At 28.6% G+C, this 14,848-nt stretch overlaps 1 protein-coding gene across 1 annotated transcript in view; it reads left to right on the plus strand.

Annotated features, from left to right (window-relative positions):
• LOC149547293 ((R)-mandelonitrile lyase-like) overlaps nt 1-11,747 on the plus strand; it is a 28,940-nt gene extending 17,193 nt beyond the window's left edge. Inside the window, exons 3-4 of the mRNA XM_089794727.1 lie at nt 10,779-11,604; nt 11,696-11,747. Of these exons, the coding sequence (XP_089650853.1) occupies nt 10,779-11,604; nt 11,696-11,747 (878 nt within the window). The remainder of the gene's footprint in view (nt 1-10,778; nt 11,605-11,695) is intronic.
• Nucleotides 11,748-14,848: the final 3,101 nt, after the last annotated feature.

The raw sequence follows: 14,848 nt of genomic DNA on the forward strand, positions 1-14,848 counted from the left end.
ATCAATGGGTAGAAGGAAACAAATCTACCAATGAGGTAGAGTTTGAGATTGGTAGACATGTTGTCAACCAAGCTATCTGATACTACAATTTCCACTCCCTCCTCACTGCTAATCACTTTGGAAGCTTCCACTGGGATGAGAGCCTCCTTCTCTCCAAGAACCACTTCCCTCTAACCCAGAGCCTTAGCATGATTTTTTTGCCACTCTTGGCCCACCAAAAAAGTCCTTATAATTCTCATTTGAATCTCTTGGCCTACAAGTGAAGCTTTGACTCCAGTGGCACACCCCCAATAGGACAAACGACATCAACATTCCCCGGGGTAACCCCAGTTGTAGTCAAAATGGGATTTTGATCTACGCAAGGATCCAAGACTAGGCCCAACTCCTTAGGAGCATCCACACTCATTGAAATTCAAAATTTTAATTTTGTTACTATTATATTTTAATAACTATAACATAAATATTATAATATTACTTAAATATAGATTATAATTTATTAGAATTAATAAAATATAAATATTTTTTTATGTAATCAACTATATAAGTTATAACTATAGTTAACTAAGTGCTAAAGGAAAATAATAGGCCACTACATGGCACTTCTTATGATCTATAACAAAGTATATAAATTTAAAAAAAAAATATTTAACAAAGATATCCTTATGATCATATATATCTCTGTGTGTGTGTGTGTGTACAGACATATTCTCTCTCTCTCTCTCTCTCTCTCTCTCTCTCTCTCTCTCTCTCTCTCTCTCTCTCTCTCTCTCTCTCTCTCTCTCTCTCTCTCTCTCTCTCTCTCTCTCTCTCTCTCTCTCTCTCTCTCTATGTTTCAACAATTATATGCTTCTTATGATCTTATAATGATGAAAGAAAATATATAAGTTTCTTGTATCTCCATATTGTTGCTAGCTCAAGTTCAAACCTATTTAAAGTTTTCATAATAAAGTTATCCAAAGTTATCTCACATTATTTCTTAATGTATAAAAATAACCCAAAAAAGGAGTTATACTTTTAACTTTTTATCTCTTATATATTTTAGAATATAACAAAACAAATTGTATTAGTTTTATTTCTTTTGTAGTTACAATATAAAAAGATAGGAATTTTATAAAATATTATCAATATACAAATAAACATAAACAAACACATAGATATGCATATGTATATGTATACACATATATACGTGCATACATACATGCAAATAAATGGAAAAACTTAAACCTCACACATTAAGGATCAAATTTAGCTTGGGAAATATTCGTTAATCTTGACTATTTAACAGTTTTGGCCTCAGAATTAGTCATTACCCCTTGCTCCCATGCAGCTTCTTTATCCTATTTTGTGCCTAAAAATAAGCATAAAAGTGTCCCCCATGCAAATTTTCTTTAGCACAAAATGATAGTTTAGGATCTCCTCCTATTTTCATGGTGTAACTCTTGCTTAACTATTGAAAACAAGTTGTTCAAAAAATGTGGCTCTCTCCTTGTCCTTGAGAGAAACAGATTTGATTAAGATTTTAGGTGTTAAAAATACTCTAGGAGACTTGAATTTTCATAAATCTATTTGAAATATTTGAAAGAGATACTAAGCATAAAATAACAATCAATAAAAAGAATTACATTAGATTTTCTTAAATAAATAGAAAATTAATTTAAAAATTAGTCAAATCTATTGTCAAAGCTTGTTTATTCTAGGCTAGATCTCAAGTAATGAACCATTTTCCATTAGCTTCGCCTTAATGGACTTTTGAGCTAAAATTAAAAAAAAACCTTTTCTTAGGTAGCTTTTCGAAATAAATAGATATTAAACGAAACAAAAAAGATTCCTTTGATCAGTGCCCTTACTTGGATAATTACAATGCCTATTCCAAAAATTTCTAGAGGTAAACTTCACTACAAGATGACTATCATACAAATTCTTCAGACTAGGATAAGACAATTCCATAGGCCTCTTTCACTTTAATAAACCTTCTACTCCAATATACTCCTCAATTTACATGGAAGACTCACATTGCAATGACACTTCTATCAACTTCTTGTAGACCTCCTTGATATCATCTAACCACATATTTGATAGAGATACCAAGAAAATCATTAAAGATCTAAGATGGGAGTTTCTCAACAAAGCCTAGCAATTTTCTAGTCAAGGGACTCAAGGGAGACTTGATAGAATACAAATATATATATTTTATCTTACAACAAGTGAGGTACATTATACCCATTGGATATATGATAGTAGTGACTTACATGGAATTGTTGAATCAAATTGAGCACTCTAAGGTAGGGGTCCAATTGGAGGAGATTGAGCTCTATTCTTGTGGAGGTGGTGCTCCATGATAAATAAATAAAAGTGGGGGAAGGGGGTGAGGGGCTAAAGGTTTAATTAGAATCCATTCTTACAAGGAGCCCTAAATTTTTTGCCCTCCCAATTTGAATGGGTAAAAATGGGGAGGAGCAGGACTCAACCATAGCAACTTAGGAGTATTTTTGCCTCATGTCAACAATTTAATAGTTATTTTAAAGATTTAATTATGATAGTAATAAAATAATATCATCATAATTTTATATTCTAAAAATGATATTAATGGGAGCATTAGATTCCTTAAATTTAGATGCTATAATTTGAAAATTACAACAAATTTTAAAAATTCCTAAAATTGTTCACCTTTAAATATTTCTTCAAACTCTCACCAACCACATGCCCTATTTTTAAGAAAGATCCCTTCATAAAATAGTCTAAACAATTTTAAATCTATGTTATTTAATTCTATGTTTTTTCCCCTTTAGCCAACAAACATATCAAAGACTTCTTGATAAAAAAATTATAGAGCATAAGATATCCCCTTTCATTGTTTTGGAATCCTGACACTTCTCTTTGCTTAATTTGGAAAGGCACTTCAAGTTGTTAAAGAGAATGAAATAGGGATCGACATTTTCTATCATCTCTTGATTATTTTGTGAAATATTCCACAGAGCTTGTTATGAGGAGGTTTCTAATTCTTACAATTGTTAGCAAGGAATAAATGCAAGCTGAGGATGATGAGAAAAAAGAGTAGATTGTTGTGAATGAATGAGGGGAGAATGATGTCTAAGCGATAATTATTTTTAATGTGAGTTTTAATACAATAAATTCACATATAGGAAACCATTTGAATCCTCTATTAAATGGCATATTTATTAGCCTACAAACTACATGCTCCCATATGTACAAATATTTTCTAGAAATATAAAATTAAAATGACTACTAGAATAAAATACGATATTAAAAAATTACATTTAATGAATAAATTGATAAGAACCATCATTTAAATCAAGTTTTTTTTTAAGGAAATACACAACTATGGAGGCACACATTAATTGGGAATTAGAAGGTGAAAACATCGGTCCCTATCATAGATGTAGGGAGTAATAATTTTGTGCCTAAAGTAATGGTTTTTTAAAATAGCATTGCAATTAGTAGTTGCATGCATTTGGGCATGTAACAAGTTAGCCCAAAGAATTTTTGAATCGTAACATAATATCAATTTAACATTTTTACAAAATAGTCTGCGTTGATTTCCTAAACATCACCCAAAATTGTTGTGTATTTTATTTTTTCAATAAATTGATAATAACTATCATTTAAATCATTTTTTTTAAGGAAATGCACAACTATGGAGGCATACATTAGTTAGGAATAAGAAGGTGAAAACATCGATCCCTGTCATAGATGTAGGGAGTAACAAATTTGTGCCTAAAGTAATAGTTCTTAAAAATAACATTGGAATTAGTAGTCGCATGCTTTTGGGCATGTAACAAGTTAGCCCAAAGAATTCTTGATTCATAATATAACATCAATTTAACATTTTTACAAAATAGTTAGTGCTGATTTCCTAAACATCACCTAAAATTGTTGTGCATCTTATTATGAAAATTTCAAAATACATTTAAGTAATTAATTACACAAAATATTTGAAGAAAGAAACTAATTTAACAATCACTATAAAATTAAATATTATTCTTTTAAATATATAGATACTCACAATTAAAAACTTTATTGTGTATATTCGATTTGTAATAAAAATAATTATTTTATAATTAGAAATAATGGTTATTAAAATAATTAATCAAAATTAAATATAAAATTTATAAAAAAATATTTTTTATAATTAAAGTGTTATTAGAAAGTTTAATTTTAGGTTTAAATATTAGAAGAATTTTAATAAACCAATAAATAATATTAAAACATTTTAACAAATTTCAACTTTTTTACACTATTGCAAATTTTGCATTCATCTATGTTAAACAAAACAATGACAAATAATATCTTTTTTCCATTGATTGGAAATCCAAAATTCCAAACAATATAGGTTTTTTAAAAGAGAGAAAACCTATTCAAATTTAATGTAGATACCCAACAAAAAGTATTAAACTAAAACTAGAACATTGTTGTTGTCGTGAGCAATAAAGAAAGTGAAATTTAAGTGTAGTATTTCTTAAAGATACTCTAATTAGAAATTGTGTGAACAGAAAAGAAATTACAAAAATTTAAAAACTAACATGTTTTAACAAAATTTCCAAGGAGCAAAGCTCCTAGAAATAACCTATCAACAAAAAATCATTACTATAATGAATATTGAAAATCTCATTGAGCCCCATGATATTTAGATTTCATCCAAATACAAATTTGATGGGACGAAAACCTTCAATTTTGGAATTCACAAATGAGGGCTAGGGCATAGAGTTTTAAATTTTTCTCTTGGAGAGTTTCCTGAAATTCACAAAGGTTGTTGGCTTTTAGCTTCTCAAGAACCAGTTTCAAAGTGTTTGGCATTTTTCTCTTTGATTCTACAAGGCAAAAGTTATGTTTTGTGGTCTAATTTTATTATGCTTTTGCACTTGGCTAGAAATGTTAAACCTAGTTTAATTTCTATGTTGAATTTTTTGGATTGAAGGGAGATTTGAGAACTTTATTCTTGTTTTCATCATGAGTCTTAAAGGCCTTGTCTAAAATAATTGTTTGCATGAATGTTGATGGTATTCCTTTGGGAGAGTATCTAAAGAATTTCTAGAGCATGTGGCGATTGTTTAGCATGATTGACATGTTGTATTCATGACTATGTTAGTCATTGATGCTAACATAGTAGAATTTCTATGAAAATTGGTAGAGTAGGAGATATATAGTTTGACATTGTAGGATAAAGAATTGATGGTCAGGTCAAGCATGGTTAAGGACATGGTCTACGCTATATCCTTATGATGTGGCTAAGTGTGCATATAGAGAGTCAAAGATATGTAGAAGACATGCTTGATTTCCAAAGTGTAGTATGCAAATAGAGTACTTGATAAGAATTCTCTAATTTTTAATTTGTATCTCTTTACTGAGATAGAATCGTGATATGCAAAGTTAAACAATGATAATTTATTTCTTGATGATGAAGTCAATCAATGTGCAAGTTCTGGAATCACACTTGTGAGAAATTATAAAGGTTGTGAGCCCACATTTTTGTTTAATTATAATATTATCAATTATCTTAATGTGCCCCTATTATAATTAATTGGGAAATCCTAAAGGTTGACTCAAGGAATTGTTTTGAGGATATGTTATAAAGGAAGAATATTCTCCTTGTTTGGAAGTGTATCATGCAAGTGGATTGTACAAAAAAGATCAAATTATTTGGTAAATTCAAATAAGTGATTAGTTGATGTGACGTTTGTGATCTGGTATCAAGATCAGAAGGGGTAGAATTTTGGCTGACAAGACAAAGGAAGAGGAAGTAAAACTAAAGTTCATTTCAATTATTCTACAAGAAATAATATAGAGACTATTTGGAAATTTAGTTTAGTGATCTTTCCCCTAAAGCTATTTTGATAGTGGGTCCATCTATCTTGTGCAACTCCTAATAGGGTTGGGATAACTCCTAACAGGGTTGGGACAACTCCTAACAGGGTTGGAATCTCCTAATAGGGATTCAAAGTCCACTAACATGGACTGGTATGTAATGAATACTTTTATTGACTCATAACATTGTCCATCCTCTAACAAGGAATATTTATGTATTAGTACATCATTTTGTGGTTGTCATCCCCATAGGATTTTTCCCTCTAATCAATGGCTTCCCTAGTTAATATATCTTGTGCTATTATGTATGAGTATATTGTTATGGTTGTTGATTCTATTTTTCATATGGTTAAAAATTAATAAGAATGATAATTGTTATAATAGTTGCATAACTAACTCACTCCCCCTCTATGTTATAGTGGTGGACTTTACCTTCTAACACTATTCCATAGTGGATTAGGGTTTGGATATGATAATATCCCATTTGCAAAGTGATATTTCCTTGTTGATGAGTTGAGTGCATATATGTAGGAGATACATCCTGTAAAAAGATAGGGAGAGGCAGAAAAGTCTGTGACATTTCTATGTGCATAAAATATGCATATAATCCTAACGAATTGGATGAACCTTTTGAAAATCCCCTTGCATTCATTTCTGAATCCCTCTGTAAAGTGTGTAGTTGTGAAATTTTCTCATTTTAGGAGGTCATAGAAGTGAAGATTGATACATGCGAAATGAGTAAAGTATCTTTATGATATTTCCATTCTCATTAATTTTGAGCTTATCCTATTCATTATTTTGAACAAGACATGTTGTGATAGAAATTGTAGTAAGCCATCCATGTGTGATAAATGGAAGAGAGATTCAATATTTGTAGAGTCTTTGGGGCATTGACAATCAAACTACTAGAGATTTTTTGGATAGATACAAAGACAAGAATATCCATGTAACTCACATGAATGAGATGTTACCTAAGAACTAATAAATCAAATCATAAGTATTTCTACTAAGGGCAAGAAAATCTTATGTGAAGCCTTAGCTTTTTCTATTCATAATTTTTTTATTTCAAAAGGGTAGCATAATAAATCTTGAAAGAATCACTAATTTGTACTACAAAAAATAACCATGAAGTCTTTTTAAAAAAAGGTTTTTAAAATGGTTATAAGGTATTTTACATTTAAGCATTAAATACTACTGCTTTTAGCTACCATTTCATTCTTTTGAACTACTACTATCATAACATATATTTCTTTTTATTTTTCTTGTTGAATCAAGGAATGGGCTAAACTATAAATCTCCCTATAATTCATGATAACTTAATTATACTTATTATGAAACATTTTAAAACCATTTCTCTCCTAGATAACCCTAAAATATTTTTTTTTTTGCAAGCAATTGAATTAAGTTTCATCAATGCCCATTATACTAACATGCCTATAGACTCCAAGGACAAATCATTTGTAAATGAATATTAATTGATTTTTTTATGATGATGATCTCTCCTTTCCCATGTAACCCACCACAAAGATGCCCTATTAGGAGTGGTTATATGTTCTTCACTTGGGATGAGGTGGATTCTTTAACTATAAAGAGGACAAACTGCTCATGCATTTGATAAAAGTAGATATAAGAATAATTTTGAAGTCAAAGGGGAGGAAAATATTCTCTTGAGGAAGAGGATATGGGGGAGATTGAGGTTGAAGAAGATGACTAGAAGGAAGTTAAAATAGATAAAGTTAAGTTCTCAAAGACAATTGTTATCTGCAACATGCTCAAGAAGATTAGGCATTGGTTGAAGAAAAAGGGATAACCATTATAATAATGAGGAGGTTTTTTTAGGGTAGAATGAGGTCAAAATATAAGATATTATTGTGATGTCCAAGCATCATGGGTCAAAGAAGCTAAGACTCTCTAATTGGTTACTAAAACTAACATTATTCATGGAAAAATAGAGGACTTGATAAGATGAACTTGGACAAGGTAGAAGTCAAGAATAGAATTAAGAGGAGTAAGAAGGATAACCATAAGATTGTTGGACTTCTTACATTAATTAGTTTAGTTTCTAATAAGCAATAATTTTAGATCTATTGGATAAATGTAATAAGGAAGGAATGTTAGATTTATTACATTAATTAAGTTAGTTTCTAAGTTTCATTTAACTAAATAAATAAGTTAGATATATAGTTACTCAAAAGTTATTCCCCTAAGTAGTTTTTGTACAGGAAAATAAGGTTATATAAAGTTGTTCACATATCAATGTGAAATAATTCAATATCAATTCAGTATCAAGTTTGTATGTATTCAAATGATTCAAATTCGAGTCAATAAATTAAGTCATTTTATGTTTTATATATTTCATTTGGTATCAGAGCGGGTTGATCAATGGGAAGAAGAGTTCTTTTAATGGGTTTTGGATGACCAACCCCTATTTTTTGTGAATAAAATAGGAGGCTAGAGAAAATGGAGGTTGGAAGATTCTTATCATCTCGAGCTAGCTTCTCACTCAAAGATGATTATTGCATGGGAAGCAACTATTTGTGTCCCTATAAAGTTGAGGCTTGGTAGATTCATCCCTAAAGAGAAGATGGGACTTAATAGGTTTGTATCCTTGAAGAAAAGAGGGGGCCTGGCTATGTAATTTTCCTTCTATGGAGTAGGGGAGGTGGGGGGTTGGGGGAGGGGTTGGGGGGGGGGGGGGAGGCAGGATTTGAATTATGGCATTAGAGACACTTAGAGGAGATGTCAAATTTTGGAGAGAAGGCATCTCATGTATAGCACTAGAAGAGACATCAGGCACACTCCATGAAGATGTGAAATTTTGGAGGAACTATGTCTCATTGTGTAAGGGAGATGGAAAGAATCTTATTATGATGAAAACTTCAAGATTTTTAGTTTGAAGTTGGGATATGAGGGCAACTTAGGATTAGGATTTTTAATCTAAAGTTACAGAGAGAAAATCTACTTTCAAAGATTGGCAAAGGACCTTCACCAAAGTTTCTAGAGGAATAATATTGGTGAAGGGTTTCACTTCTATTGGATTAATGTAATAAGGGTGGAATGTTGGACTTATTACATTAATTAGGTTAGTTTCTTATAAGTTGGAATGTTAGATATGTTGGATTAATGTAATAAGGGAGGAATGTTAGATTTATTAAATTAATTACATTAGTTTCTAAGTTTGTTTTAAATAAATAAATAAGTTAGATATATAGTTGCTCGAAAGTTATTCATGTAAGTAGTTTTTGTAAGGGAAAATAAGGTCATATAAAGTCATTCACATATCAATGTGAAATAATTTAGTATCAATTCGGTATCAAGTTTGTATATATCTAAATGTATCAAATTTGAGTCAATAAATTAAGTCATTTTATATTTTAGCTCTTTCAAAGATGTTATTTATCTTTGAGAACTAGCCAAAGATATCATTGAATTCCTATAATATGAAGATATTATTAATAAATTTTATGATACTATCCTTGTTATACACATGGAACTAGATTTTGTAGTCATAGTGTGTCACTCTTCTATGCTAGATAGTTTTTGAGGGATCAAGGTTATGAATAATAAAGTCAAGAACCTTACAACATCAACTTGTAAAAAAAGGTCTCTAATGTTGAAGGAGATAGTTTTGATAGCAACAATGATATGAAGTATAATGCAAATAGTTTAGAGGCTAGTTAAGATGGAAGTAATTTTACTTCCTAAAGAAAGGTTCTTCCCAAAAGAATCATATTCATTCTAACCCTAAAGATCATACTCAATTTATAAATGGTTTGTTGCATTTTGAAAGATCTCCAAAAACACCCCTTTCTAGTGTTACTATAAACTTTTTATTGTAAACTATTTTGAACTCCTCTAAAAACCTTATTTACCTTAAATAAAAAAAGTTATAAACAAAATAATGTGCATATATACATGATAAAGAAAAAGAAAAGTTCTTTGGAGAGAGTAAAAATAAATTTACCATAATTTATAAGATGTAAAATCATGTAATTCAATTTTAGGAGAATATAAGTGGCTCTTCAGTATTCTAATGATTTCATAATGCATTTTTTGCTAACCATATGGTTTATAATACAAGTAGAGAAACTAAGGTACAGACCATTTAGCACTAACAACCCAAAGGCATTTCAAACACATTAGAAACCTAAACCATGCTAACATTCAATTAACATTAAAATATTAAAAACATTTAAACATATATAAAACTCAATTTAGTGAGATCAGAATTTGAATTAAGTTTTTTCATGTTTTATCATTGACATGTGTTATAATTTTCATAACATTAATACATTTTTTCTCTAAAATATTTTATGGAGAAAAAAGTTAACCCCAAATGTAGTATACAATTCTAACTATTTCACTTATGCATCATATTCATTTTCAATTTAGTTTTATTATAATAAAAATATTTAATAAGGAATAAATTTATATAATAAATTTACTATTATAGTTGTACATAACATTAATCATTTAACATGTATATAACTATTAAACTCAAGATTCTTGGATGCACATCGCCATGACTTGTTACTCCTTGTTAACATTGTAGAGTCTTGATTGGTGTAAATATATGTTTATAGTTCAAAATTGCTATATTTTAATTTCATAATATCAGTTTCATATAAAATTTCCTAGAAGTACTTTGTTTCTCTTATTAGAATTATATATTATTATAGTGGAGAACAATAATAATATAGAAAAATCAATTTAATTCTCATGGATGAAGAAATTATTTTTATTGATAAATTTTGTTTTATTACATCTTATATACACTAAATTGGTGAAAATATCATTAGTAAAATAATTGTCAAAATATTCTTTTGATGTTTATATATTTTTCTTGTCTTTTTCATAATCTATATTTATAGTTTTTATAGTTAAATGAAATTCATATTATTAAAATGTTTTAATTATAGTTTTAATTGCATCTTCTATTAAAAAAAATGTTGCAGGAATATTGAAGGCTAATGGTGTTGAGGTTATAACTAGCAATAATGACTTCAAATATCAAGTATTTGTCAATAAATTATCCCAATGGAGTGAAGTAGTTTTGTGTGCAGGAAGCTTAGGTAGCCCCCAACTTCTCTTGTTAAGTGGAATTGGACCCTCAGAACAACTTAATGAATTAAATATCACTGTATTATTGGACCTAAATTCAGTAGGAAAAAGGATTCAAGATCCACCACGCACAAACCTTATTCTAGAGTCTCCCGAACCACTTGGATTTGAACAAGTACAAGTAGTGGCTATAATAGATAATTCCCAAGTTGTCATTGAAGCTGTTAGCCTTTTTCAACCAAAGAATAATATTGAAAATCAATATATAGGAGGCATTTTTAGCAAGGTGGCTTTTCCAATATCAAGAGGTGAGCTTCGACTAAGAAGTAAAAATCCCCAAGATAACCCTTATGTAAAATATAACCACTTTTCTCATCCTTTTGATTTGAAAAAATGTATTCTTGCAGTAAAGGTACTTTCAAATCTTACCATGACAAACTCTATTCAAGAGTTTACATTTAGTGGTAATGGAAACTCAAAAATGCTTCATTTCATAGGGTCAAAATTGCCAGAAATAGAATTACAAGATGAGGCTTTAGAAAAATATTGCAAAGATACTGCAATGACATATTGGCATTACCATGGAGGGTGTGAACTTGATTATGTGATTGACAAAACATTTCATGTGAAAGGTCTTGACAATCTAAGGGTTGTGGACAATTCAATATTTAAGGATAGTCCTGGGACCAATCCACAAGCCACTACTATGATGCTTGGAAGGTATGTGTTTGTTTCATATTTTATATTATATATATTTTGTCTCAATAATAAAAGATAATACTAAAAAAAATTCAATGTGATATATTTACAGGTATGTAGGAGTTCGCATACTTCAAGAACGAATGAACTTATGTGAATATTAGATTATTTTAAAATCTTGCCAAATTAAATTATTGTAGACTTCTATAGTTTTATTTTAACAATTATCAAATGGAATGAGACAAGTTACATTATTATTTATTTTTTCTTGTAATACTAATTTAGTTTCTATATTGATTTTGAAAATTATAGAATGAAAGAAAATGAGGATATTATTTGAAGACCATCTTTAGAAAATGATAAAAATATAGATCTTTCAAATAAATGGAAAGAAAATAATATAATTTATAGCATTGAAAATTATAATAGTGATTTGTGACACTCTTAGATTTGATACAAAACAAGAGGATATAATGACTATTTTTTTCGATGATGAAGGTGAATTTTGTTGTAAGATAAGTAGTATTATTGTCATTATTTTCTTATTCATAGTTTGGAAAATAATATTATAATGTGACTTTTAATCATAATTAAAAAAACTAATTTGTATTCATTTATCTTTTATAGAAGTATAATTTAAATATATGTATTTCTTTTCTCTTGTATAACTTGATGTGTTGTTTTCTTGTTGAGTTTCTATTTAATTTTCACTAAATATGTTATATATTTTACATCTAGAACTAATGTCATATAGGTTTTTAGCTTCAATGTTTTATGCAAGTTACTATTTTATTTCCCTTATTGCTTCATTATATGATTAAACTTCATATGATAGTTCATTACATAAGGCAAAGTAAAATTTTATAATTTAAATGTGAGTTGTATATGTTAATTGATGAATTTTAGTATAGTTTTAATCTTGTTATGCATTGACTAGGTGGTGTAGAGATTGACTTGATTATATAAAAATATGTAAAATCCTAATGGTGGTAATGTGAATATGGTATACATTGTTTCTTTAATATTATATTTCTATCTTGATTGGTGTAGAGTAATAGTACATATGATATTTAGACCCCTAATGAAACATATGCATATTGATTATGTTTCTTGGTCCATGCATTTAAGAGATCTATACATGTGTCATCTTTAGTAATATCAATACACATTATTAATACTTGATATGTTGTAAATTATTTTTTTGTAATCTTCCAACCATAGTATGGAGAAAAATATATTGACATTGTAAACCTTATTAGATGTACTATCTTAGACGTTATTTTTTTGCAATGGTTAAAATTTGTCAATAATTGAAAATTACATGAACAACATTGTTAACATGACAAAAAATGCTAGAAAATCTAATGCTCATATTGAAGATTTAAACATTGGACAAAAATTAAGTAAAGAAAAACAAAAAAGAAACATTTTTCTTTAATGAACATGAACACATATCACAACAAGGGCTATAGGGTAGTAAGCTCCTACTAATGATGGATGAAAATTTCTTAATGCAAAGTTTAAAAAACTAATTAAGTTTTGTTTGATACTAGACAAGTAACTGGAAAAAAATTCATGCTTAATAAAAATGTTATAAATAATATTATTCACAATGTACATTTGAGTTTTGTTTCTCACATAGAAAATTTAGTCTAAAATTTTGTTTCAATGTGACATTTTTTTTTATCAATCTAGATTCCTAACTATATTAGGTAGGCAAATGATATCCACCTAGTTTTCAAGTTTAAAAGTTTTTAAGGAGGAGGAAAACTGTTGGAAATTTAGATAGAGCAACTGAGTGGGTGGGGAGGTGACTCAGTTACCACAAAAACATATCCACGGATCCCTTAGATGTCTGATAAAACTAATTACTATAGTCACTTGGTAAACATACTCAAAATGTTGTAACTTGGTAAATCTAGTGTATGTTGACATACCAAATTTTCAATAGTAGCAATAATCCTATATCATTAGTATCTGAGTCTAGCTCAATATAGTCCAAAAATGTAAGCCAAGAACCATACCAATTTAAATTAGAAAAATTTATAAGCCTTTTATAAGATCTAATCATTTCTCCTACTCTCTCAAAGCAGTAGGAATTATACTGCAAAACTTTGATGCGATAAAAGTTCCTATAAAACTTAATCAACAAAAAGGAATTATGGAGGAAATATAAAAGAAAAACCCAATGAAGATATAAAGAAAAATATCATATTCCCAAACATTATGTATATATTTCCATATATCAAATGATATTGATAGATCCTTTCCCCAAAGTACTTGTCTAAATAATTCATCGTTTGTTTCTTGCAATATTTTGTCAATATTCCAGTGGGATAACATAAGATTGAATATAGGGAGAATTTGATCATTCAATATCGAGAGAATTTGATTATTTAATATAGGGAGAATTTGATTATTTAATATTATGAGAACTTGATCATTCAATATTGTGATGATTTGATCAATTCTATCTCTAAATTCAAACATTAGAACTTTCTAAAATTGATGATAAAGTGCCCACAAAATATTCAAATTGTGATTCCAATTTTGCCTAATATTGCCTAGGATTGATACCAAATGATTAATAATATTTATTGGTATTTCTTTTTCTGTAAAAAGAGTAAAAAATAAAATTTTATTATATTTCCACCCTATGGAAGTAAAAAAGCACAACCATGACTTATGTGTAATAAATAACGAGGCTTCTTACTATTTGATTGACTATGACTCTATAATTTCCATTTATTACAAAAGTTCCTTTAGAATTCATCAAAGGAATATCTCCAAGATATTCTTAGTTTTCTTAATCAATCTTGTTGGTACATATAATTGTCAGTTATATGTAAAAGACATGTATACAACATCTCTCTCTTTAATGAAAGGTTCTATTAGTTTATATTCAAAACCAAAAAGAATATTTTTTATATTTTTATTTGAGCATTCAATTTTTGAAAGTTATTGATTTCTTCTATTAAACCTTGATTGATAAAATGAAAAAATCCTTCAAGTTGTATTTTACCAAATTGGGGAATTGTAAATATTCCTTTATTTTCTTCTAATCGCATTGAATGTTTGCTATCCTATATTTCTATAGTAAATTTTATATTTTGATATTGTATTAACCATTAATCTAGATGAATAAATTTGTCAAAAAATTGACATGTTTTGTTCACTATAAAAAAAAAAAAGCCATTTTCTTTTATTAATATTAAATGATATATGATGTAAATATTCCTATAGTTGTAAATTCTCTAGTTATTGA

The sequence above is a fragment of the Cupressus sempervirens genome, chromosome 7 (genome assembly GCF_028749045.1).
Source record: "Cupressus sempervirens isolate cs-2001-9-10 chromosome 7, ASM2874904v1, whole genome shotgun sequence".
Lineage (NCBI taxonomy): Eukaryota > Viridiplantae > Streptophyta > Pinopsida > Cupressales > Cupressaceae > Cupressus > Cupressus sempervirens.